Source organism: Haliotis rubra, unplaced genomic scaffold (genome assembly GCF_003918875.1).
Source record: "Haliotis rubra isolate DU_JTF1 unplaced genomic scaffold, ASM391887v1 Scf204, whole genome shotgun sequence".
NCBI classification, from domain to species: Eukaryota; Metazoa; Mollusca; class Gastropoda; order Lepetellida; family Haliotidae; genus Haliotis; species Haliotis rubra.
In genome coordinates this window covers 1109271-1134183 of record NW_025766048.1, presented here as the reverse complement: position 1 = coordinate 1134183, position 24913 = coordinate 1109271, and the positions used below count along the sequence as shown (strand labels likewise).

Below are 24913 nucleotides of genomic sequence, written 5' to 3'. Positions count from 1 at the left end.
AAGAGTTGTATGATCCCCAGGGAGTTTGATAATACAATGTGCTGTTGAGATTGACATCCAATGATCGAGGGATAAAACCAGCGCCTTGAGCATGTACTAGTTGTGTGGATATGTGCGCTATATAAATATCCTATAATAGTAATAAAAAATATTGCTAAAAGTGGCATAAAACCAAACTCACTCACTCACTCGTGGTACATGTATTTGCAAATGCATGATTAAGAGTTATGAGTGAGTGAGTTCAGTTTTATGTCGCTTTTAGCAATATTATTCCAGCAATATTATGGTGGGGGACACCAGAAATGGGCATAACACATTGTACCCATGTGGGGGAATTGAACCCAAATCTTCAGCGTGACAAGGAGACGTCTGAACCACTAGGCTACTTGCCCACTCCTGACTGAGTCAAAGTGAAAACAAAACACATTGACAGAAATTAAGTTTTATCAGTTATAAGAGATTGATAAACTATCCTAGCCCTTCGTAATTTAAAAAAACTTGTGATTGAAAATAGAAGGAACAGCCCAGAAGGAACTCTGGGTCACCCCTTTGTATGGATTCTGGGTTAGAATAAATCCCCTGCAATCTGTGTTGGTGATAGAAGGCTGCCAAGCAGGCCAGGTGGTCATGCTCTGTGAATTCCAGGTGGTCATGCTCGGTGAATTTATTTAGTTAGCTGTGTTGGATTCCATCTCACATAGACATTCATGGAAATAAAAAGGCAGACACACTGACAAAGCAAGCACGGACAAAGCAGATATATAACCTATTTTCTGAAGTATCCGCAGGTGGCTATGCAGAATTAATCTCAAATCCACATAACTGTGCTCAAATGAATGGAAATTTTCGGAAATCATCTCATGCTTTGGACTCACAAAAAGGAGCATGGCATTTCCATCTTGCAATCAGCATGAATTCATTGCTCACTGACCATACCACAAACCAAGATACCAGTAGGTCAAAACAGGATATGCAGTTAGGTTTGGTATCTATAACTGATCTACTAAATTGTATGGGACAGCCCAGGATCTACCTGGCTAAGATCGTCCCAGCTTATCGCAATATCATACAGTTATTGGTCATTTCACATATGACTACAGCATCATGGCCACAATCAAACAAATCTAGACATGATCAGAACATTGTTCACATTGAAGCTATACCGGGAATATTTATACAATATTGTTGAAGACCTGGGTGCTACGGAATAAAAGCAATAAGCATGCTAAACATAAACAAATATTTTTTAAACATTGTAAAAACAGCTGAGTGAAAAAACTCATTAGGATAGATATGCATAATAGGCTTTTTTGAAGTTCCTGGGTGCAACAAAATGCAAAACTGAACCTGATTGCCTATACTGGACATTGTTGAGCAACAAATAATACTTTGATGTCCAAGATATTTTTATGGATTAAACTTCTTTTTTAATTTCTCTCACGACGTTTCGAGAACATTCCTGGTCCCTTCATCAGGTGAACTGGCAGTTAGGACTATGACCTGATGAAGGGACCTGGAATGGTCTCGAAACGTCGTGAGAGAAATTAAAAAAGAAGTTTAATCCATAAAAATATCTTGGACATCAATGTACAACTTCTAAATGCCACTGAAAGACAAAATACTACTTTATCAAAAAAAATAAACATTGAGGCACCCGAGTGCAACAAAATACAAAACTAAACATAAACGCCAGTACTAAATTTTGCTGAAGCACCTGGAACAAAATCAAAACTTGGTTCTTGTTTTTCTGATATAGGCAGTCTGATATACTGTGGTATTTCATATCATTCTTTTATTGTTCTTTAAATGCACATCTGAAATATTTCTTGAATAATTATTCAGATGTTATTGACTATACCAAGGACCTGCTCATACAAGGCAGTGAGTTTATATGTACCGTATATATGCTAGCTATTCTGAAAACGTTCATAGCCCTAAGAACTTCTTAAGCCCATTCTTAACACATTGGCTACGATCTCAGTCATAGATTGCTGGGTTTTATGTGACACAGAAATGTGCTTCCAATATGCTCAAGGGTAGGGAATGGAGAATCCGGAGTACCAAGAGCGTACCTACAGTGCATTAAGAGTAGTTATCTGTGTCCGTATCTGACCACTGATTTATCCCAGGCTCTGAAGTAATTATCTCAACATCAGTACACTACACCATTTCAGTACTTTACAGGGGCGATGGTGTAGCCTAGTAGTTAGGGCGTTCGCTTGTCACGCTCAAAGCCCGGGTTCAATTCCCTACTTGGGAACAATGTGTGAAGCCCATTTCTGGTGTCCCCCGCTATGATATTGTTGGAATATTGCTAAAAGTGGCGTAAAACTAAACTCACTCACTCAGTCCTTTACAGGACTATTATTTTGGACTCCATCCGTCTGTCCGTGCACATTTGTCTTTTCCGGAGCAGAACTTTCAAACCGTTCAATATTTCTTCACCAAACTTGGCACATAGATATGTTTGGTGGTGAACTGTGGTGCCTTTTGATAGTTTGGGATTTCTGAAAAAAATATTTTTTGCTTTTCCATGTGACTGAAATTGGTGTTGGTGCTCTTTTCCGGAGCAATACTTTCAAACCATTCAATATTTGTTTAAAAACTTGGTACATAGATAGGTCTGGTGATGAACTGGAACCTTTAGGTAGTTTTGGATTTCTGAATAAAATATTTTTTGCATTTCCATGACAACAAGTTTGACTGTGACTGAAATTGGTGTTGGTGCTCTTTTCCGGAGGAGAACTTGCAAACCGTTCAATAATTCTTCACCAACCTTGGCACATAGATAGGTCTGGTGATGAACTGGTACCTTTTTGTAGTTTTGCATTTCTGAATAAAATATTTTTTGTGTTTCCATGGCAACAAGTTTGACTATTATTGAAATTGGTGGTAGTGCTCCTTTCTGGAGCAGAATTTGAAAACCTTTCAATACTCTCCTTCCATTTTGCTGTATACGCGTCCAAGCATTTGACATAGTCATAACTAGTTGACATATTTATGAAGAGTATTTTGCCATTGTTGGGGATATTGATGACTTTGTCTTCTTGTTAGAATTGTATGGCTGACAAGTCACAGCAATTTGACATGACCCATAATATTTTCCAAATGACCCACAAAACTGACTGACTGACTGACTGAGTTTGGTTTTATGCCGCTTTTAGCAATATTCCAGCAACATCACGGCGGGGAACACCAGAAATGACCTTCACACATTGTACCCATGTGGGGATTTGAACCCGGGTCTTCAGCGTGACGAGCCAACGCTTTAACCATTAGGCTACCCCACCGCCCCCCCACAAAACTGAGGGCTGGTTGGAAAGGCTTGAATGAACAATGCCTTTTGACTATTTCGACGTCTGCAGCATGCAACCCAGTCTCAGTTTGTTCACGCTTTTGATTTTACAGACTACTGGTAAAAGAGCATCTCTCTGGTCGCCAGTCTACACGAGACACCTGTTTTCACAATGACAGTGGCTACCTTTTTTGCGGTCAATGTTCCTACAGAGGAAGGTGAAGTTGTCTATGTGACGGGGAACGCATCATCACTAGGCAGCTGGATGCCCGAGGATGGGGTACCTCTGGAAAAACATGAAGATGAGAGGTAAGATCAAGTAACATATTGCATGATCAGATTTGTGCAGCATGACAGGCCAATTGATAAGGCATTGATCTGTATTCAGTTCAAATTGCTGAAGTAGCCTCTACAAAACTGTAAGATGTAACTAATCATAAATGTTATTTCTAAATTCTGATTCTTCTTCTGACATTAAGTTTGCCGCGATTAGCTGCAAAATTGCTGATTTGGTATTAACCAATACTCACTCACTCTGGCATTTAGTACTGAAAGTTTTGTAATTGTATCCATTTCACAGGGATCGAAAATTCCACTTGTCCGCTCGTATTGAATGTGTTTCGTAAAATGTGTTTCAGGGAAGTGAAAAACATCATTTGCTCATCCTAGAGGACGAGTACGTTTTCTGACCCAATAGTAACATTTTTCTTTTTCCTTGAAGTTCACCTATCCTAAATGGTGAACGAATTCAATTTTGTCAAAGTTTTTGAACCAAGACAAAGTAAGTAATGTTTATTGTAGTTTTATTCCAAGCAAACATTTTGAAATTAAATAATTTAAATTCATATTCATTGTGATGCATGATCTATAGGGCAAGTACAATTTAAGAAGGACGAGTGGAAAGTTCATATTACTCGCCCTGTAGGGTGAGTGCAGATTTTAAAATTTTCCGAGCCCTGTTTCAGCAAAAAGGCATATATGCTTTGTCCATATTTTGACATGCTTCATTGGAAGTGCTTAGATTTTGGGGTAGCTGTAGCAATGAGACTGACCCAAGTGTGAATGTTTTAGTACATGTATATTTTAGCATGTTTGAATGTTAATCATCATCAGACTCAAACCTGGTTGGAAATATTTTTACATTTTTGATATCATGTGATGAGAGGAAAAGTCTGAAAGAATGTTAAGAAATTATTTTGAGTGTTGTCCCCTCTGGGCTTTGTCTTCATTAATCAGTTACATAAATGGTTTATGTTTTATTTGTATTTTGTATTAGCCATGATAATTATCATCTACAATTAATGGACTACACTGTATTGATACAACAAAAGATTTTAAGTGTTCACAATCATTTAATTGAATTTAATTCTAAATGTTCAGTTGTGGTGTTCCGATTAATTGAAATAATCGAAGATTGGTCGCAGTGACCAAACGACCAAGCTATCGATCACATTTTCTCATAATCGAACACAAAAGATTATGGAAACACTTTTTTAGTGTTTGAAACACTTGACGATGGAACATATTGTCAGGGCCTGAAAATGTGTTTAATTCTTAGTAAACTCACTTCACTTTCTGAGAAGTCATTACTGAATATTTCTTGAAGACTCCAGGAAGTATATGTTCATGATATATAAGTCATCACTTTAAAGTAGCAAGCTGCATCATTGTACATGATTAAACGTGAAGTTTGCAAATGCAATTTGCACAATTTCTAAGAGAACCAAAAAAAAACAAAGAACAATGTTATACTTATCTGCAATAGCAACCTCAATAGGAATTTGTTTTTTATGATTGCTCGTTGGTAATGAACCAATCATCAATTGTGAGATTTCAACCAATTCCCAACACTAGTGTTCAGTAATTTCTTTGATCATTGAAATCTACACCCACATACATTTATTGTCAATATGCTACGAATCAGATACTCTCAGGAATAAAATATCTGAATAAAAACAATATTCTTAAAATGTTATGTAATGTTGAAAAACTGTTTTTTCCATCTTTAGTATGATGATATGCTTCATGAAACATGTTAGCACAGAGTAATCACATCCTTGAACAAAGGTGCAAGTGTTTGCGTTGAGTTCTTTCTGTCATCTGATTTAGTGGTAAACACTGGGGCCCATTATCAAGATTATGACGTGTTACGGCTCGTCCCTCCACCATGTCTAAGGTCGACTGAAAATCAGATGCAAAGCTCCAAATAAGTGGTGAAGTTGCATAACACCTAACAATCAAAGAGAATTATGCACATAAAGCTTCTTATAGTCTGTTTGGCTCAAAAGCGGACCGATGAATTGCAATCTAACTCAAAAACTAATAAACATATAACACTCAATGAAGCGCTGATCATAATCAAAACATCAGACCAACTCTGTGATGTGTTTGCAGAATTTATGTCCTAAAATTAAAAAAGTTGTTTAACAAACTATCATTAAAATATTGACACAGTTCACTATTTGTTACGAGGGAGGAGTGCAGAGAAAGGGACAGCCAGGTGTTAGAGAAGCACGTGCACAAGTACCGACAAAGTTATTGATTCATCAACCTGTGCTGTGCCGTCTCCATCCTTTCTCGAACACCTGGCTGTCCCTTTCTCTGCACTCCTCCCTCGTGTCAATATTTTAATGATAGTGTGTTAAACAACTTTCTTATTTTTAGGACATAAATTCTGCAAAAAACTCACAGAGTTGGTCTGACGTTTTGATTATGATCAGTGTTTCATTGAGTATTTTATGTTTATTAGTTTTCGAGTTAAATTGCAATTCATCGGTCCACTTTTGAGCCAAACGGACTATAGTAATCTTATCATGTAATAATAAATAAAGTAAGTGTGATAGTTTTTTTGAGACACTGAATGGAAAGAATTTAATGTTCGTTATATAATGGCTTCATTTCTCTCCCCAAATAATGATGTTACCATGCTTAGTGAGTCTAAGTTCTTTCAAATGTCTGGCTAAACAATGCAACTCTCTTCCTGATAGCAATACTGTGATAGCTCCCTATCTTACATAAGTCAAGAGATGATGATGCATATTAATGTTTGGTTTATTTATTATGAATGAAGCTAAACATGGGTGGGGTCCAGCCCCAAATCTCATAATATTCTCCAAACAGCCTAGATTTGTCCCCTGTTGCCATGGTGACTTGCCTGGGGCAGCACATGCATACCTGGTAAAAGTTAAAAAAGTTATTTTGAAAAGTCATCTTGTCAGGGATTTACGGGACGTGGATTCCTGTGTCTTAACTCCTATACACATAGAACTTGACAATGGATGCAGCGAAATTTATCAGCGCGTCCACAGTGACGCAGAGAAAGTCCAAAACTTTTTGTAAAAATTCCAATCAAGTAATGATAAGTTACTGAGTTTACTACTAGTTGGGTCATGGTATCATTTGCGTACTGTACCAATGAGTGTGATCATCATGATACACAATACAATAACAGTATTTGTAGTAATATTTAAAGGTCACATAAACCCTAGAGGGTACAAATACATAAATCACTAACTGGCATCGTTATAAATGAAACCCCGTCATTAAAACTACTCATTTCGACCTTTAATTGACTTAAATCGACCTTTTTGACAACAGTGCACAATTTTCACCCGCGAACGAAATTTCAACCAATCAGAGCGGCGCGCCTTTGTGACGTCATATGAGGAATAGCTTTGAGAGCCGATGCAGAATTCATCTACATTTTAGGGGGTAAATTATCGTGTTTACAGGCTTGAATAACCTGAAATCGCGTGACAATTGTTTTGGAAAATGAAAGCTATATGTTCTCACAATCTACTGTCATTTAATTTTGTCTCCTGCTTTGCCTAGTTTCCGAAGTTACAACTTGTTTTCATAGACGATTCTGTCAAAATCGACATTGGTGTCGTTAGGCCCAATTTTTGTATAATGACTGATCCAAATTGATCCCATTTCTGTGTTGTTTTACTCCTCGATATTTAATCATGTCATGTAAAAAATCTGTTTGTATTCTCAAAACAGTGTCGGCCCATAAGTTTTCACATGCAATACAGCAATTAATACTCCCTCGTTGTAACCCGTGTTAGGTGGTATAAACCTACACATGTTATTTGTCATCATTCACTTGATGGTCATTTAATGAATTTACAACAGGTATAATTAGTGGTAACACACTTAGATTACCCCGACAAGGACCGATGAATTGCAATCTAACTTCGAAAACTAATAAACATATAATACTCAATGGCAGCTGATCATAATCAAAACATCAGACCAACTCTGTGATGTGTTTGCAGAATTTATGTCCTAAAATTAAAAAGTTGTTTAACAAACTATCATTAAAATATTGACACAGTTCACTATTTGTTACGAGGAGGAGTGCAGAAAGGGACAGCCAGGTGTTAGAGAAGCGCGTGCACAAGTACCGACAAAGTTATTGATTCATCAACCTGTGCTGTGCCGTCTCCACCCTTTCTCGAACACCTGGCTGTCCCTTTCTCTGCACTCCTCCCTCGTAACAAATAGTGAACTGTGTCAATATTTTAATGATAGTGTGTTAAACAACTTTTTTATTTTTAGGACATCAATTCTGCAAAAAACTCACAGAGTTGGTCTGACGTTTTGATTATGATCAGTGTTTCATTGAGTATTTTATGTTTATTAGTTTTCGAGTTAGATTGCAATTCATCGGTCCGCTTTTGAGCCAAACGGACTATAGTAATCTTATCATGTAATAATAAATAAAGTAAGCGATAGCTATTGCAGTTTAACTGTGATAGTTTTTTTGAGACACTGAATGGAAAGAATTTAATGTTCGTTATATAAAGGCTTCATTTCTCTCCCCAAATAATGATGTTAGCATGCTTAGTGAGTCTAAGTTCTTTCAAATGTCTGGCTAAACAATGCAACTCTCTTCCTGATACTGTGATAGCAATACTGTGGTAGCTCCCTATCTTACATAAGTCAAGAGATGATGATGCATATTAATGTTTGGTTTATTTATTATGAATGAAGCTAAACATGGGTGGGGTCCAGACACAAATCTCATAATATTTCTCCAAACAGCCTAGATTTATCCCCTGTTGCCATGGTGACTTGCCTGGGGCAGCACATGCATACCTGTTAAAAGTTACAATAGTTATTTTGAAAAGTCATCTTGACACAGGGATTTACGGGACGTGGATTCCTGCGTCTTAACTCCTATACACATAGAACTTGACAATGGATGCAGCGAAATTTATCAGCGCGTCCACAGTGACGCAGAGAAAGTCCAAAACTTTTTGTAAAAATTCCAATCAAGTAACGATAAGTTACTGAGTTTACTACTAGTTGGGTCATGGTATCATTTGCAATCTAAGTACTGTAACAATGAATGTGATCATCATGATACACAATACAATAACAGTATTTGTAGTAATATTTAAGTGTCTGGGTCCCTTATTTTGTAGTCCAGGGTGCCGTTGTACAAAACAACCTTAGGTTAAGGTTACCCTAAGTCTATGTTAAGGTATGGGAGTTACGGTCACCTTAGCGCTAAGATCGTTTTGTACAACGGCACCCAGGACCCTGAAAATTAAGACTATGAGTCCCAGGGACCCTCAAATACAGGACTGAAGGTAAATTTTATTGACATTTTATTTTATTTTATTTTATTTTATTGCATTTTGAAGTATTTTTTATTTTCTTTTATTTTCTTTTTTCTTTTTTCTTTTTTATTTTCTTTCTTTCTTTCTTTTATTTTATTTTATTTTATTTTATTTTATTTTATTTTATTTTATTTTATTTTATTTTATTTTATTTTATTTTATTTTATTTTATTTTTATTTTATTTTATTTTAGTTGAGTTTGAAACAAAATTCCATGGCATTTCAGTATTCACATGAATGTTTAATGCTGGGTTAATGGAAATTATGTGATTTGAAATTGACCTGTTTTGCAGACACTAGGGCACACTCACTGAGAATTCTTAATGTGCAATGATTCTGTGGTTCTGTGTAAATTTCAATGTGTGACCTGAGGGCAATTCCTTCGATCAAAATGGAGCAATCCATATTTTGCAACTTTGTTTCTATAGTAACACGTGGAGCCGTGTTATCAACCTGCCGGGCGATGCGGACTACCTGTACCGATATTACATCTGCCGCTTCCTGGATGCGGGGAGTGGCCAGCTAAAGCTGATTGTTGTCCGATGGGAGACCAACCTGCATCCAAGATCAATTAACACAAAAAGTACAATAATCGAAATTTAACCAGTGTTTGTTTTCATGTAATTTTTTTAGTCGACTATTAGGTCATATTTGATTAATCTTGCCAACCCAGGGCTCGATTTAACAGATGTTAACCTACTTGCACCAGGTGCAACCTAAGATAAAAACCTAGTTGCACCAGCTATATTCCAGCTGCACTGCTTTTATTGCAATATGTAGTGAAAGAAATGTGCTATTGAATTATTTAAAGTTTAGAAGAAAAATGAGCGGACATAATTATGCTCATAATGTTAAATTCATTGTTGATATATTTCTCAAAAATTGACTTGCATCTGTTGCAAGTTAGACAAATAACTAGGTTGCACTTTGTAATATTGGGTTGCACCAGTGCAAGTAACAAAACACTAAATTGAGCCCTGAAACCCCATGTTTGCCTTTGGCAGTTACTGAGATTGAGATTCTGTTTGTCCAACAAACTGAAAAAGGTGTATAACTGGATATTTGAACACCTTGAAAGATGTTTCTTAGTTGTGTACCTGGTTGTTTAACATGAACACAATGGCAAAAACCAGGACACAGTTTTAGAATTTTTCAGAGTATCTTGATTATGCAGATATGTTTGAAAAGTAAATTTTGACCATCATTTCAACCTTGAAAGATGTGATATGATTATTCACACCCTCACTTACCCATGAGGAGCAATGGAAATGTCATGTGACGGCAGTGTTTGCAATACTTTAATTTGCCAGTTGGCCATCAGGGCCTGCTGCCGCCTGCAGGCTTTAAAATCTACAGGCCCTGAATGAAATCTGCAGGCCCATTTTGTTGAAGTCAAACCAATAAAACCAAAATAGACTACACTGTACACAGTTTCACACTGTTTCTACAAAATCAATTAGTGAAGCCTTTGGCTCAGAGAGACGTTTTATTTGTTAAAGACTGGTGTTGGCATACCAGGAAGTGAAACTGTAAGTTATCGTAACATGATGGATCATGGATGATTCCCGAACGTTAATAAAGAAAACAATTATGGGAAAGTTTCCAGTTGAGAAAAAAAATTACAGATAATTTACTGAAGGCCATAAGAGCCTGCAAATATTTGAAACTGCCGGCCCGATATTATAACAACCGGCGCTGGGCCTCAGGTTACAGCAGTTGTTGTACTAAGATAGTTTTTTGGAAAGGGACCCTGTAATTTTGAGTAAGGATGTAGCAAGACATGGTTAAGTATTTTAGGAACATTGGCCGTCTACTGTCGTCATGGTGACCAGACAACCATTTGCTGCAGTGGGTATGTGAGATGTGGTCATTGTACATGGGTTAGTTCTATACCATGCATTTGACTGGACTTTTTTCTTTGATAGTCTTGCTTTTTATTTACAGATAGCCAGTGTGAACAGAGAGATATCTCAGAGTTTGGTCAGTTTGGTGAGTGTTGATGGACATTAGACATCATTCACAGGGTAATCTGTGTCTTAGGTTATATTTAATACAACAAATACTGATAAACAAAAGATCTTTTTAACATCACAAATGAGATAGATTTTTTGCAGAGGCTGCCCTTCCAACTTATCCAAACTGTTCCACACTGGGGGAGTGAGTGAGGGAAGGAATGGGGTTCACACATTGTACCAATGTGGGATATCAAACCCAGGTTATCGTCGTGGCAAGCGAATTTAATATAAATAATGCAAAACATTCACTCGCCAAGCACTATACATACAAATATGTTGGGTGATGTTGTATGTGCAGACCAGATAATTGCCCAGTGTGTCACAGCCGTTAATCATGTTAGCAACAGCTGTTTCTACTGGTCACAGCTGGGTTTTTAAACACCTTTTCGGTGTAATGTTGGGCAAACATAGTGTTGCGGTAGTTTAGAAATTTGACACCTAGGCCCACATGCACAAACTCATCTTAGTGCTAATTATGATTATACTACAGTAAGTATAAAAAAGTTGCAGTCTGAGTAAACTTAGGCTCAGTATTATTTGTTACGCTGCTATACTGAGTCTAACAAACCCTAGCAGAAGGTTGCGTCAGCTAACCTTTTGAATTGACCAATCAGAACACAGCTTACCAAATCATGAAAGTTAACATTCGCACATGCCGTTTGAACTTTTACCTTGAAAATGTTTGTGTTCAAACAATTCCGAATGCTATTTTCCGCTTGATCGCCTCCGAGTGATACACATGGAGGATGCCATTATTCACAACAGTGAGTAAACAGTCGCTGAAAATATTCCTGGATGTCATCTTGCGGAAATATAGGCAAATAGTAACCATGTCATCAGCAACCCCTGAGCGTATATACTGCAGGTCAAATATTTGTGTTTTATGCAGATTTTCGTTTGTTAAGAGATCAGTGTCGGTGACAGGGGAAGAGAAACTCTCAAAACCATTTTGTAAGTCCCGCTGAACCCTAAAATAGTAGCAGTTGTCTGATTGGTAAAATCTGTTCGTCCTTCTCGCGTTTGATTGGACAGTCATAGGTCGCTCAAAGGTTAGCTGACATGACCTTCTACTGTTTGTTAGACTCAGTATAGAAGTGTAACGAATAATACTGAGCCTAAGTTTACTTAGACTTGAAAAGTTAACAATCAGAGTTTCAGGCTGAATGGGTTCTTTCGTTGTTTGTTTGTTTGTTGTTTAACGCAGCACTCAGCAATATTCAAGCTATGTGTAAATAATCAAGTCCCAACCGGACAATCCAGTGAATAACACCATGCGCATCAATTTACACAATTTGGATACAATAACATGTGTCAACCAAGTCAACGAACCTGACCACTCGATCCCATTAGTTGCCTCAAATTAATTATGGGTTTTTCTGTTGGTAAATTCAGGCAAGCATGGGATGCTGAAGACCAGTTCTGACCCCGATCTTCATGGGTAGAATAGGGGTTCATATGTAATGCTTTAAGTTCTATATATTTAAGCTATTAAATGTTTTAGATTAATTTCTCCTACTGGAGACCTCTTTGTAAGAGTAGAACAAGACTGACTTACTGTCTTAAAGGGCTGTGGGGTAGCCTAGTGGTTATTAATCACGCCCGAAGACCGGGTTCTCCCTACATGGGTACTGTGAAGCCCACCTCCGTGATGTTGTTGGAATATTGCTAAAAGCGGCGTAAAACCAAACTCACTCAGTCAGTCAGTCAGTCTTCCCAAATTAGAAAGGTGGCTGAAAAATATGTCATTTAAAGTCACACAAATTATATTAGTCAGTATAATGACTACTTGACTATATGACAGATATTGTCAGACATTAAACATAATGTCTTTTCGCACTCCTGGTCCTCTTGAAATATTGGTTGCAGAGTGATACCTGTTTGTTTGTTTGGTTTGTTTGTTGGTTGGTTGGTTGGTTTTTTGTTGGTTGGTTGGTTGGTTGGTTGGTTGGTTGGTTGGTTGGTTGGTTGGTTGGTTGGATGGTTGGATGGATGGATTTTTATGCCACTCTCAGCATTATTACAGCTATATGGCAGCAGTCTGTAAGTAATTGAGTCTGGACCAGACAATCCAGTGATCAACAGCATGAGCATCGATCTACGCATTTTGGATACAATGACATGTGTCAACTAAGTCAGCAAGCATGACCACCCGATCCCGTTGGTCAAATCTTAAGACAAGCATGTGCTACTGAAGATCAATTCTAGCCCCGATCTTCATGGGTACCTGTTAACTTGAGCACTGGTGATAGCGTGTTTTGTTTCAGGTGGCTACAACAACTGGAGTAGGGGCTGGCTCATGGGACAAGTGAGCACCGAGATCCGCCTCTTCAACAACCCCATCTACATGTGGAAACAGCGTCACTGTGCACAGACCTACAGGGTCAAGTGTGTGCCCATGGACTATGCAATGCGCGATGTGAGGAAGCCAAAATGATTATCAGTTGCTCATTTCAATGCCTTATGAAGTATATAGTTACTGTAAACATGAAATTAAAGAAATTCTGAGAGGGTCTAGTCTTTGTCAAAATTAATCATGAATCCATCCAGAGACAGTTTTGGTGAAGAAATACTGCCGAAATCATGAAATTAATGTCATCAACATTTATAAAAATTTAATGTTCAACAAACAAGAATGTCTGGAGGGGTCTAGTCTTTAAAAATGACTAGTGATTGTAACCTGTGATAATTACACTTGAGATACTTGTAATAATGCAAATTTTGATTATGATAAGAGTTACAGGTTTAATCTGTGAATTTCTTAGTATACATATTCAATACAAAGCTTTATCTAGGGAAGGCGCAGGGCCCAGTCGATTTTGGTGACCTTCACATAATTTTCAAGGTCATGGCGACACTTTGAAGATTTCAGCATGTTTACCTGCATGTTATGCTTGTCAGCAAGATACCTAAAGAACCATTCACTGGAGTTTCTTCATATTGGACACCAAGCTTCATCTAGCGATTTTGGTTACCTTTACTTAATTTTCAAGGTCACAGAGACACTTTGAAGATTTCAGCATGTTAAATTGTATGTTAAGATAGTCAGCAAGATATTGCAAAAATTATTCAGTGGATTTTCTTCATATTTTACACCAAACTTCATCTAGGGAAGGCCCAGCGCCCAATCAATTTTGGTGACCTTCACATAATTTTTAGGGTCACAAGGACACTTTGAAGATTTCAGCATGTTAACCTGAATTGTCAGCAAGATATTTTAAGAACGGTTCACTGGACTTTCTTCATAGACTTTCAAGACCTCCCTTGAATGTTTTTCAATAAGCAATTTCTTTAGTACTAGTTTTGCATATTTCATACACTATGACATTCATGTCAAGGTCAAAGTCATTCTTGAAAATTTGTGTGTGTTTGAACAACTAAAGAGCAAGATATCAAGAGATGTTGACTGGTCATGTTTTTGTTGACATTTAACTTCATCTTAAACTTTCATTACTTTATGAGTTTGATTTGATAATTTGTGGCGGGGGATTATGTCACCTTAGTGACAATGCTTGTTATTTTTTAAATAGTTACATCAATTTCTATATTCTGAACTTTAAAAAACAATAATACATTAAAAGATACTGGTAAAGGCATAACAACAATAGCTCACATGGTAATATGAAACCATGAAAATACAAAGAAGTACATAAAAAGTGATGATCATTTCATCGCCCAAAATTACTGTATGATTCACAGAACAAAATTGGTTGTTCAGGAATGAGTAAGAGGGTTTTGAAATTTTCTTAATTATGGTGTCTTAGCCTTTGTAAAATTACATTCAGTAAGTTTGATTATAGTTGAACTTGGTTAATGCTGAACATCAGAGTTACCTCCCTTATCTGTACCAGAATCTGCCTTTCATCTCACCTAATGTTGTCAGTACCATACATATGGGTTTCATAATTGAGGTCAAGGCGGGTGACCAGGTTTCCTCTCATGTGATGCTGACAACAGTCAAGTGATGAAAATACCTTACAAATGTGTGTTAAACCGGAGCCGCCATATAGCTGGAATATTCTTGAGTGTTGCGTTAAACAACAAATAGACAAACACATCCAACCAGATGATGCTTGAAATTGTAATCTAAATCTTTGAGACGTAACAGATGATTTTATTTACTTGAAAAACATATATATACCTATGACAATAGCACCACCATACAGGTGGAATATTGCTGAGTGCTGCATTAAAATAAAACAAAACTAACAGCATGTTCAGCTATAGTACTGTAGTAGGTTGCCCATTGAAGCTTTGTATACTCCTCTGTTACAGCCATCAATCCTTGACTTGTACGATGCAGATGAAGAAGAGAGCAGAGATGGTCCTCCAACGTGTAAGAAGACAGAAATAACCTGCTTTGTGAGTAGTTAATATCTTGTATTTCCCTCAGTGGCAGCAAATTAGAGATTTTCAGTCACAGATTACTGTCTCAGTCATTCATACCCATGAAGATCCAGGTTAGAATTGATCTTCAGTAACCCATGCTTGTAGTAAGACAACGGGATCGGGTGGTCAGGCTCGCTGACTTGGTTGACACATGTCATCGGTTCCCAATTGCGCAGATCGATGCTCATGCTGTTGATCCACTGGATTGTCTGGTCCAGACTTGATTATTTACAGACTGCCGCCATATACTAGTAGCTGGAATATTGCTGAGAGTGGCATAAAAATCCATCCATCCATCGGCGTAAAACTAAACTCACTCACACTCACGCAGTCATGATTCACTGCATGCACTAAATTGTCTTTATATAACTGGTAGCCCATTGTTGTAAATGTTGCCAAAGACAAACTTGAATGCCCTCTCTTGTGTCCATGGATGTGATATTACAGAAATATTGAAAGAAATGGCACAATTCACTTTCAATAATGGAAACCTGCTTGCTCCCTCCCTCCCTTACCCACCCAACTCTACCCAATCACTCCACTCGCCTACCCACCCTGATAATTGACAGGATATTTTTCCTAAAACAATTCAAGCTATTGTTAAATATATAAGCTGTTTCAGTACACAGAGATGACATGTGTTCTCACTGTTTCTCTGTCAGTCGGTGGGAGACGAAGTCCCTCAGAGACAGTGTCAAGACGAGTTTGGCCTAATCTACAAGCCTGATGACTACCTGGTCTTCAGCAGTCAGACTTTCACTCCAGAAAATCTGGTAAGTGTTTTGCGTGAAAATTCACCATTACTTCACAGTATGTACATGGCATGAATCTTATTTGAAATTGAATGTAGGGATGCATAATTGTCCAAAAAGAACAATAATGTACATTTAGATTGCATTTGATAGAAACAAGAGTGGCAGCTCAAGACACAACAGGGTAGAAGAGTGAAAATTAATGTATAGTTATACAGTGAAATTGTGAAGTTGGAATATAATACTAAAAAGTGAGAGAAACTGTTGGAGTGAGAACATTGTTTTCACTTGAGTTTAGTTGATGACTTGGCTATAAAGATTCTCTGTTCATTTTTAATCATTAAAGCGAGTAGCAATGTAAGTTGTACTCTGTTGTTTTGTCTCCATCACAACTAGGAATGTCATTTTTGCATAAGAATGCACATTCTCATCTAACCATAAGAGGCGACTAACATGATTGCGTGGTCAGGCTAGCTGACGTGGTTGACACATGTCAACATATCCCATATGAATGAATGAATGAATGAATCTCTTTATTTCCTCCAGATTATATTCTGAAGATCATTATAAACATGTACATGAAATATTTACAGCAACATAATCACAGCAATATATTCACAACACATTCATATAGTCATATATATGTACAAAGAAAGGATGAAAGGTCTAGAATGCACAGTTTAGTGAGGGAAGCAGGGAATATAGGTATTTACAGAAGAGGACAATCATACATCTCCATGACATTTCATCAATATCGTTAGTAACTAGTAGTTCACCCCCAGAAAATAGTGATAACATTTCATCTTCAGATAATAATTCTATTTGTACATAAACATCCACATCAAAGAGATCTATAAGTTTTGAAAAGAAATTATTTCTGTTGTACATATAGTGTTCACAGTGTAAAATTATATGGCAGGCATAATCATTACAATATCTTTTGCAGAGTTCACAATGTTTTGAGAATTTTCCCCTTGAGCTGATTTGTACACAAAACTGTAATATATCTTTAAACTGTGGGTAAAAATACATGAAACAATACAATCTATGTACACCAAAGAAATTGTGGGTCAAGCGATATCTATTCATATCGTGCCTTACACACACGTGAGAAATCCATCGTTCAGTTTCAGATTTATTTATGCAATTAATAGTTATTCTTCGCCATGACGATTTACATGGAAACCTTCCAAAATCGAGATAGTCACTAAGATAATTGAAGAGATTGTATTTTAAACTGGTTTGAATAAGTGTGTCACATATACTGTGTAAGACAGCTGTTCTGTTTTGAAAGGTGGCTAAATGTACACAGAAAATATCCTTAAATGAAGAGTTACACTTGCTGTTGCACAGTTTGCCGAGAAATAATAGTCTACATTTATCTATATAACCATCCATGCTCCACAATCCAAGGTTACCTAGCACTGAAGCAGAGGAAAAGCGCTTACCGAAACCCTGAATGCATCTGGCAAAATATCTCTGTGTACTTTCTACCAAGTCATAATCTTTACCTCGAAGAATGGGTAAAAGTTCACAACCCGAAAAGCTCGTTGGAAGTATCATTCTTTTCCATATTTTAACAGAAGAAGTAGGGTGGAGATCTTTACCATTTAAACCAAGACTTTTAGAGAATTTACAGATTGTCGTGCTTTCTGGCAGTATGAATATACTCTAGATTTTGGGTATAGATCAGGCGAAAGTAAAATGCCTCCATACTTAACAACACAATCACTTATTGGTATTTCTGAGTCACCAAATTTGAAAGAATAATTACCCAGGCGTTTCTTATATTTGCAGAAAATGACACAAGTGCTTTTAGAACCGTTATACGTTAGACGCCACTTACAAGCATAGCTATAAATAGTATCAAGTGATGATTGAAGACCTTTTGGAGAAGGAGAAGCAAGTGTTGTGTTATCAGCCAATAGAATACATGGGATATTAATGCCACTTACACAAATGCCATTGTTCAAATCTCTAAGTTCACATATCAAATCATTAATAAAAACAAGGAAAAACCAGGAAGACAAGACTCTACCTTGCCCAACACCTTGCTTGATAACATATTCATTTGATCTCAGACCACAATATTGCACAAAAGCAGAGCTTGATGTATAACTTTGATATAGGAGCTGCCACATTTTGCCCTTTATACCCATTTGATATAGCTTTAAAAAGAGTCCATTATGCCATATGCGATCAAACGCCTTCTCGTTGTCCATAAAGGCTGTATAAACTGGAGAACCTCTGCTTAGATAATATGATACGCTTTCGTTTAGAGTAAAGACTGAAGTGGTTGCTCCATGTTCCTTTCTAAACCCAAATTGGAGCTTGTCTGGAAATGAGGGTATGTATTCTTGTACCCAGATTTCTAGTCTAGCCAATAAGACTTTTTCAAAAAAGTTTACCAATACAAGAAGTTAGAGTTTTACCTTTATATATTGGGATAATTACACCTCTTCTGAAAGTGCTAGGGACATATGCAGATCCTAAAATAGAGTTAAAAAGTGCCGTTAATGTATTTACGATGTCATCACCACCATGAATAAGATGTTCATTGTGAATACAGTCCGGGCGAGGAGATTTATTTTTGTGGAGATTACTGATATGTTCCTTTACTTCATCACTTTCAATATGTTTACATAAAGTATCTTTTTTGCATGAGGATTGTTTCTGGCTTATATTTCTAACCTTCCTGTCAACTGTTATTAGAAAGTTGCTATCAAATAATGGAGAGTAATGAGGTTTGGCGAGATCTGCAAAGTAATCACCCCATAGTTCACAAATATCTTCTGCTGTGTTTGCACATTTATGACCCAATACTAGCTCTTTAACAACTGGACTCTGTCGCTTCATTTTCGCGGACTGATTTAAAGAAAGTACCTATATCAGCATCGAGCACCTTTCTAATTCACTACTTAAGTCTGACCGCTGTTTCGTTTAGACTTACGATGTAATCGTCTAAATTCCGCTTAGCTGATTTGTAATTAATATACAAAAGCGCGAGTTACCTGTCCTTGGTTTACCATCAACCAACCACTGCAGCGTCTAGCTACACGCATATTGTAATGCAAATCGTTTAGTCCATCTGATTTCCAGTATGGCTTTAAATGTGCTTTAAAAACACCGAAGGAATACACCGGAACTGGCGGATTGTAAAGCATTTATAACATTACATGTGTATGATTCAATTTCATGGGGAGGTAGGGATGAGAGGGGATAGTAATTTCTGAGAGAAGTCGGAACTCTCCTCGCTGTATACGTTAATGTCACATTGGTCAGCTTTATGCCATTTTGGAAAATAGAGGCTATCAGATTTGCGTACATGTTCCTGTTGTCTAGATACAGTAACAAGATATGGGTGATGATCAGATACTGCGTAGCTACAATCATCCATTACACAACAATAGGCAAGCTGATCGGTCAGGTGTGACGGGAGGAGTATGTAATCAATGAGCGATTTAAATTTGCTGTCCTTACTTCTAAATGTATGGTCAGGCCCATGGTTGCGTAATGTACTAACAGCATGTATAAGATGCCGTTCTGTGATGCACACTATCACGTGGGGATAATATGTTTTTACAGATATCTGCATTGAGGTCACCCAGTATAAAAGTATCACCCTTTTGACTAAGGGTATCATACATATCAAAGAGTTGTTCAACTGCATCTACATACACAGAGTGTAGAACATTAGTAGAAGGTAGTCGGGAAGATATTACATACATATCAGGATATCCATGTGCATATACAACTGCAGCAACAAAAAATTCTGTCTTGGTTGCAATTCTGCGCAGCCTTCAGGTGGACTTATTGTTACGCAGTATGGCAACGCTGCCAGCACCTCGAGAAGAAGTTGTTTTGTTACATATAGATGAAATGAGTGAAAAACCATTAATATCATTGAGACTGCGGACATTATCTGGATTGAGCCAATGTTCTTGCACAGCAACAATATCAACATCATCTGGAATATTATTGACAATATCTTGACAGTCATGTGTTAAGCCACGAATATTCCATGATATTAAGCTTAAGGCCATGATATATAGGGAAACAAGGAGAAACTTACTCATTTTGATATGAATATCCATTATCACTATATTGCCCATAATTGTCCCGCTTCCTCTGTCGCGTGGTACATAGTCACCGACATGTGATGTCAGCTGGCCAGAAGTTATCGTTCATATCACCAGTGTAGTTGTCACACGCCATATTGGCCTGCACTGTGTAGGTATCTGTTCCGTCATAGTATGAGCGCTTGCATAGCAGTCTTGTGTACGTCACACGCACATAGCGAGCATGTGCATAGTCGTGAATGAGCTGTTTCACACTGTCAAACGGTTTATCGGCCTTGATGTTAGATAAGACTACACGTTTAGTCTTTATCCTTGGTACACCTTCCAGCGTAGAGTAGGTTTTCGCCAGGGATTTTATCTGGTACGTTGTAGTTGTCTGTGGTTTGTCTGCACGTTGATCCTGGAGAGTGTGGTGAGCTTGTGCTGTATGTTGTACAGGATGATGAGGCTGTACTTCTTGGGTATTTACAGACTACCACCATATAGCTGGAATATTGCTGAGTGCTTCATTTAATGAGAAATCACCAAACAATCAAATCCCATCTAGCCCCATCTTTATACAGCTGAAAGTATATTACCAAATGACTTTTTCAAATGCGATGAATTGTTTTTTACATAATTTGCATATGTAAACAACCGACCCTGGGCGTGGTGTGTCTGCTTTCCCGAGAAACCTGTTTATTCACGACTGTCAAGTAATTTTAAAATCAAGGGATTTTACGGGACGCTTTAATCACCCCGCGCCATGTTCGCACCCAATCGAGTTGGTTCCACGGTGATTGAATTCATTAGGGTCAAGCGCTTCAGTTAGTCCCGCGGGGCGCACCCGTCTTGCGTACAAGCGACGATAGGCCGTCATGCATACACGTGATGTCTCTGACTGATTACAGTCTTTCTATTAAAATTTTTCACAAACACTGGTGTGTCTCCACATCTCTCAATCAACTGATGACTGCATCCTGATTTGACATAACTAAATGACTGACAGCAGTAAAACATAATGGAAATGTGCACACCAGCATGATAACATCATGCCCACTAAAGCATGACAAATTCGTTGGTTTCACATTATTTTTTCAACTGTATAAAATATCCACTGGCATGTTTCCAGTTTGGTCGTATGCTTATCGATAGTGTAAATGCACTCTAATTAAAAGCTGTTATGAAAATTATTTACGTTGTGACAACTGTTCATAGCTGGGTACATACTTCCATTTGCCTCTGCTTTTCAATAATTGATGTCCTATTTTGGTTGCAATTCCATCAGAGATGTGTTTGTTTAGTTGTGAGAAGGGGATGTGCGGGAAGGACGGTGGTGGTGAGATGTCTTTATACAAGAGCTTGTTGACATAAATGAAGCTATTTATTTAACTAATCCCGGCCTCTGTTTCATAAATCAATTGGGATCAGTTATATTCGACATAAAACTATATATTTGTTTTGATTTTTGTTTTCTTTGGAGTGTTTACACTATCGATAAACATACGACCAAACCGGAAACATGCTAGTGGATATTTTCGCACGCTCTGCGTATGCGTACATGAAGCTTAGCAGGACTGAAAGTGTTCTAAGATTGTAGTCTAAGGGATGGACATAGAGTTGAATTTATTTTACTTGCTCCAGGTGCATGAATCAATAGTGGTGTTCACTGATGCATGTTTTTCAGAGCTAAATTGAGCCCCGTAACCTGTCTTAATGAGTCGTTGCTCACTCCAGCAATCACATTGTCTGGTTCCGAATGAATTATCTCCAGGCTTCTGCTATTTCTGAATATTGCTTGGTGCAACTGAACAACTAACTAACAAGCTTGATAATGGAACTTTAACCCCTTCTATTGTAGGGTTACCAACTGGACTTCTATGTGGAAATGGAGAACCGATTACCTCAATACGTCGGATATGCCTACATCTTGCCTCTAAACAACCTATCAGAATCTCTAGGCTGCAGAAAAATCCCTATCAATGGCCTAAAGCACAAGCCCATTGGGGAGGTCACAGGTATATTATACTCTATGTCATCAGTTATATCTACCTGAGTAAAACCGCCTCTGTGGTGTAGTGGTTAGAGCGTCCGCCCGGGAGAGCGGAAGGTCGTGGGTTCGATCCCTGACTGCGTCATACCAAAAGACGTTAAAATATGGTACGTGTTGGTCCCTGCCTGGCGCTCGGCATTAATGGGTACAACAAGGACTGGTCGGCTCGGACTAAGTATAATGTGTCTGAGTGGGGTATTCATGCGTCACTGCGGCATGGTATCTCAGTGGGCTAGCACTATAAAACCAGCTTACGTCTGGGCTAGTACAAGCAGGCGCACATACACATATGTTACGCAATTGCACGTCGTCGTATGAGCGAAATATTCTCAAGCACGGCGTTAAACCCAATTTCACCTCACCCTACATGAGTGAATGCTGAATACTTTTAAATAATTATGAACAAACCAATGTCTGCATAGTGTAATGAGACAATGCTTTATGTCCAATGATCATGAACATCGTCATGTACAGAAATCATCTTTTTTAGACCCCATGAAGATAGGGGTCCGAATTGATCTTTAGCAAACAATACTTGTTGTAAGAGGCAACTAACGGAATCAGGTGCTCATGCTCTCTGTCTTGTTTGACACATCGTATCCCAATTGCTTAGATTATGCTCATGATGTTGATCACTGAATTGCCTCGTTCAGACTCGATTATTTATGGTGTGAATTTTTAGGATGTGTCAAAATCTTTACTACACTCATGTCTGTCATATAATATTTATGTTAAGACTTGTACAAAAATACATCTTATCTCACTTTCTCTCGTTATATATGTTTAGAAGCGTAAGATAACTTCTTTCTGACAAACACCCATGTAATGCTCTCCTTTTTCTAAACTCATATCATGTTTTGTTTCAGTGCATTATTTTACCATAAAACCATACAAACAACACACTTTTGGGATGGAACTTTCCTACCAGAAACACTGGAAGAGGATGGGACGGAGTCTGGACGTCGGGCATCGTGGAATGGGAGCATCGTATAAAAAGTACAGTTTGATTTTTATTTTATTTTCAAATACTTGTTGTACAAATATGTGTCATTCGTTGATGAAAGGTAAGGGTACGCCCAGAATGATCATGATGATTTCATAATGAACATGGAAGTTGAGATCAGTATACATCTAGTGCATTCCAAAGGGATTCTGGGTTTGAATTGATTCCCAGCAATCGTTCTGGTCGTAATAGGCAAATTAATGGGTAGAGTGGTCAGAGTCATTACTTAGTTGGTGAGTTGGTGAAGTGTTGAAATACATTGAAACTTCAAATATAGACTACCAAGTTCTGAAAAAAAGACACACTTGAGAGAAGCCTTATTAGAGCTAGGAAATCCATTGATAAACCTGATAATGAATAAATCAACAGGTTGCATGGTAGCTGTGGCAACAAGGATTTACACTAGGTGCCAAGACCTTTGGTATCAGGAGCTGAGCTGGTTGAAAACTACAATTGAAAACATGTCAGGTGCCAGCAGAACCAGTAGTTTTGGTTTATTTTAAAGAATGAGAATGGTTTTACTGTTCTGACAGTGCTGCCATTTCAGCATGCTCTTTTCTTTCAGAGTGGCACTGGTAAGAGAGAATACAGTGGCTTCACTCAAGGCAGCTGGTCAACATGTAAGTTGTTTTGCTTACTTGACGTTTACATTTTATATGCCTCTTAAGTTAGAATTGATCTCCAGCAACCAATGCTTGTCGTAAGAGGCGACTAACAGAATTGGGTGGTCAGGTTTGCTGACTTGGTTGACACATGTCATCGTATCCAAATTGCTTAGATCAGTGCTCATGCTGTTGATCACTGGATTGTCGGATACAGACCACCGCCATATAGCTGGAATATTGCAGAGTGCGGCGTAAAACTAAACTCACTCACTAATTGGGAAATTGGTTTGTGTCCGTATACACAGTGTACCCAAACTAACTGGACATCTTTTAACTGGATCTTCTCTCACTTTTGGTTGATAAGGAATAAACGTATCCCACCTGTGTGGATTGTTGGTAATAATATCAATCATTGGATTGTCTGGTTCAGACATCGTTTGTTATATGTACTGATGTAGACAAACAATACACACACACAGCCTGAGTGCGAGCTTGAGTAGAGCCGCCTCAGGTGCAGATCTTGGTGGTAGTAGAAAATATTCACTCTTGTTGCAGGGAGCTGACTACGTGGAGTTTGATGTGATGCTGTCTAAGGATCTACAGCCTGTCGTTTACCATGACTTTAGTGTGGCTCTACAGCATAGGAAGGTTGGTTATGCCTCACTGTGGTCCTACAGAATAGTTATAATATATGACAGGGATGCATGCATTATAAAACCTGGGGCGGATCCTTTCAATATATCTGATAAGAAATGTTGTTAAATAACACTCTCAACCAATCAGATTGTAGCCTTGTTAGTAAACTTGGTGATGTGTTACAGCGACATCATGATTTGGAAGAGCTCCTGGAGATCCCTGTCAAGGACCTGACCTCCGAACAGCTGCAGTCTCTCAAGGTAACAGTCATCAGTGTCAGATGTTGTGACTCCTACAGTTGTTTCTCAACCCATGAAGATTTGTGGTAGAATTGGTCCTCAGCAACCCATGCTTGTCATAAGTGTTGACCAACGGGATCGGGTGACTTGGTTGATACATGTCATTGTATCTCAATTATGTAGATCGATGCTCATGCTGTTGATCACTGGATTGTCTGGTCCAGACTTGATTGTTTACAGATCA

At 38.0% G+C, this 24913-nt stretch overlaps 1 protein-coding gene across 1 annotated transcript in view; it reads left to right on the top strand.

The window, feature by feature from the left end:
* The first annotated feature begins 3495 nt into the window (after nt 1-3495).
* Nucleotides 3496-24913, top strand: part of LOC124275920 (putative glycerophosphocholine phosphodiesterase GPCPD1 homolog 2) — a 31090-nt gene continuing 9672 nt past the window's right edge. Inside the window, exons 1-11 of the mRNA XM_046711610.1 lie at nt 3496-3604; nt 9351-9505; nt 10867-10911; nt 13202-13353; nt 15210-15296; nt 15986-16096; nt 21995-22151; nt 23053-23182; nt 23755-23809; nt 24350-24442; nt 24616-24690. Coding sequence (XP_046567566.1) covers nt 3561-3604; nt 9351-9505; nt 10867-10911; nt 13202-13353; nt 15210-15296; nt 15986-16096; nt 21995-22151; nt 23053-23182; nt 23755-23809; nt 24350-24442; nt 24616-24690 — 1104 coding nt within the window. The 5' untranslated portion in view covers nt 3496-3560. The remainder of the gene's footprint in view (nt 3605-9350; nt 9506-10866; nt 10912-13201; nt 13354-15209; nt 15297-15985; nt 16097-21994; nt 22152-23052; nt 23183-23754; nt 23810-24349; nt 24443-24615; nt 24691-24913) is intronic.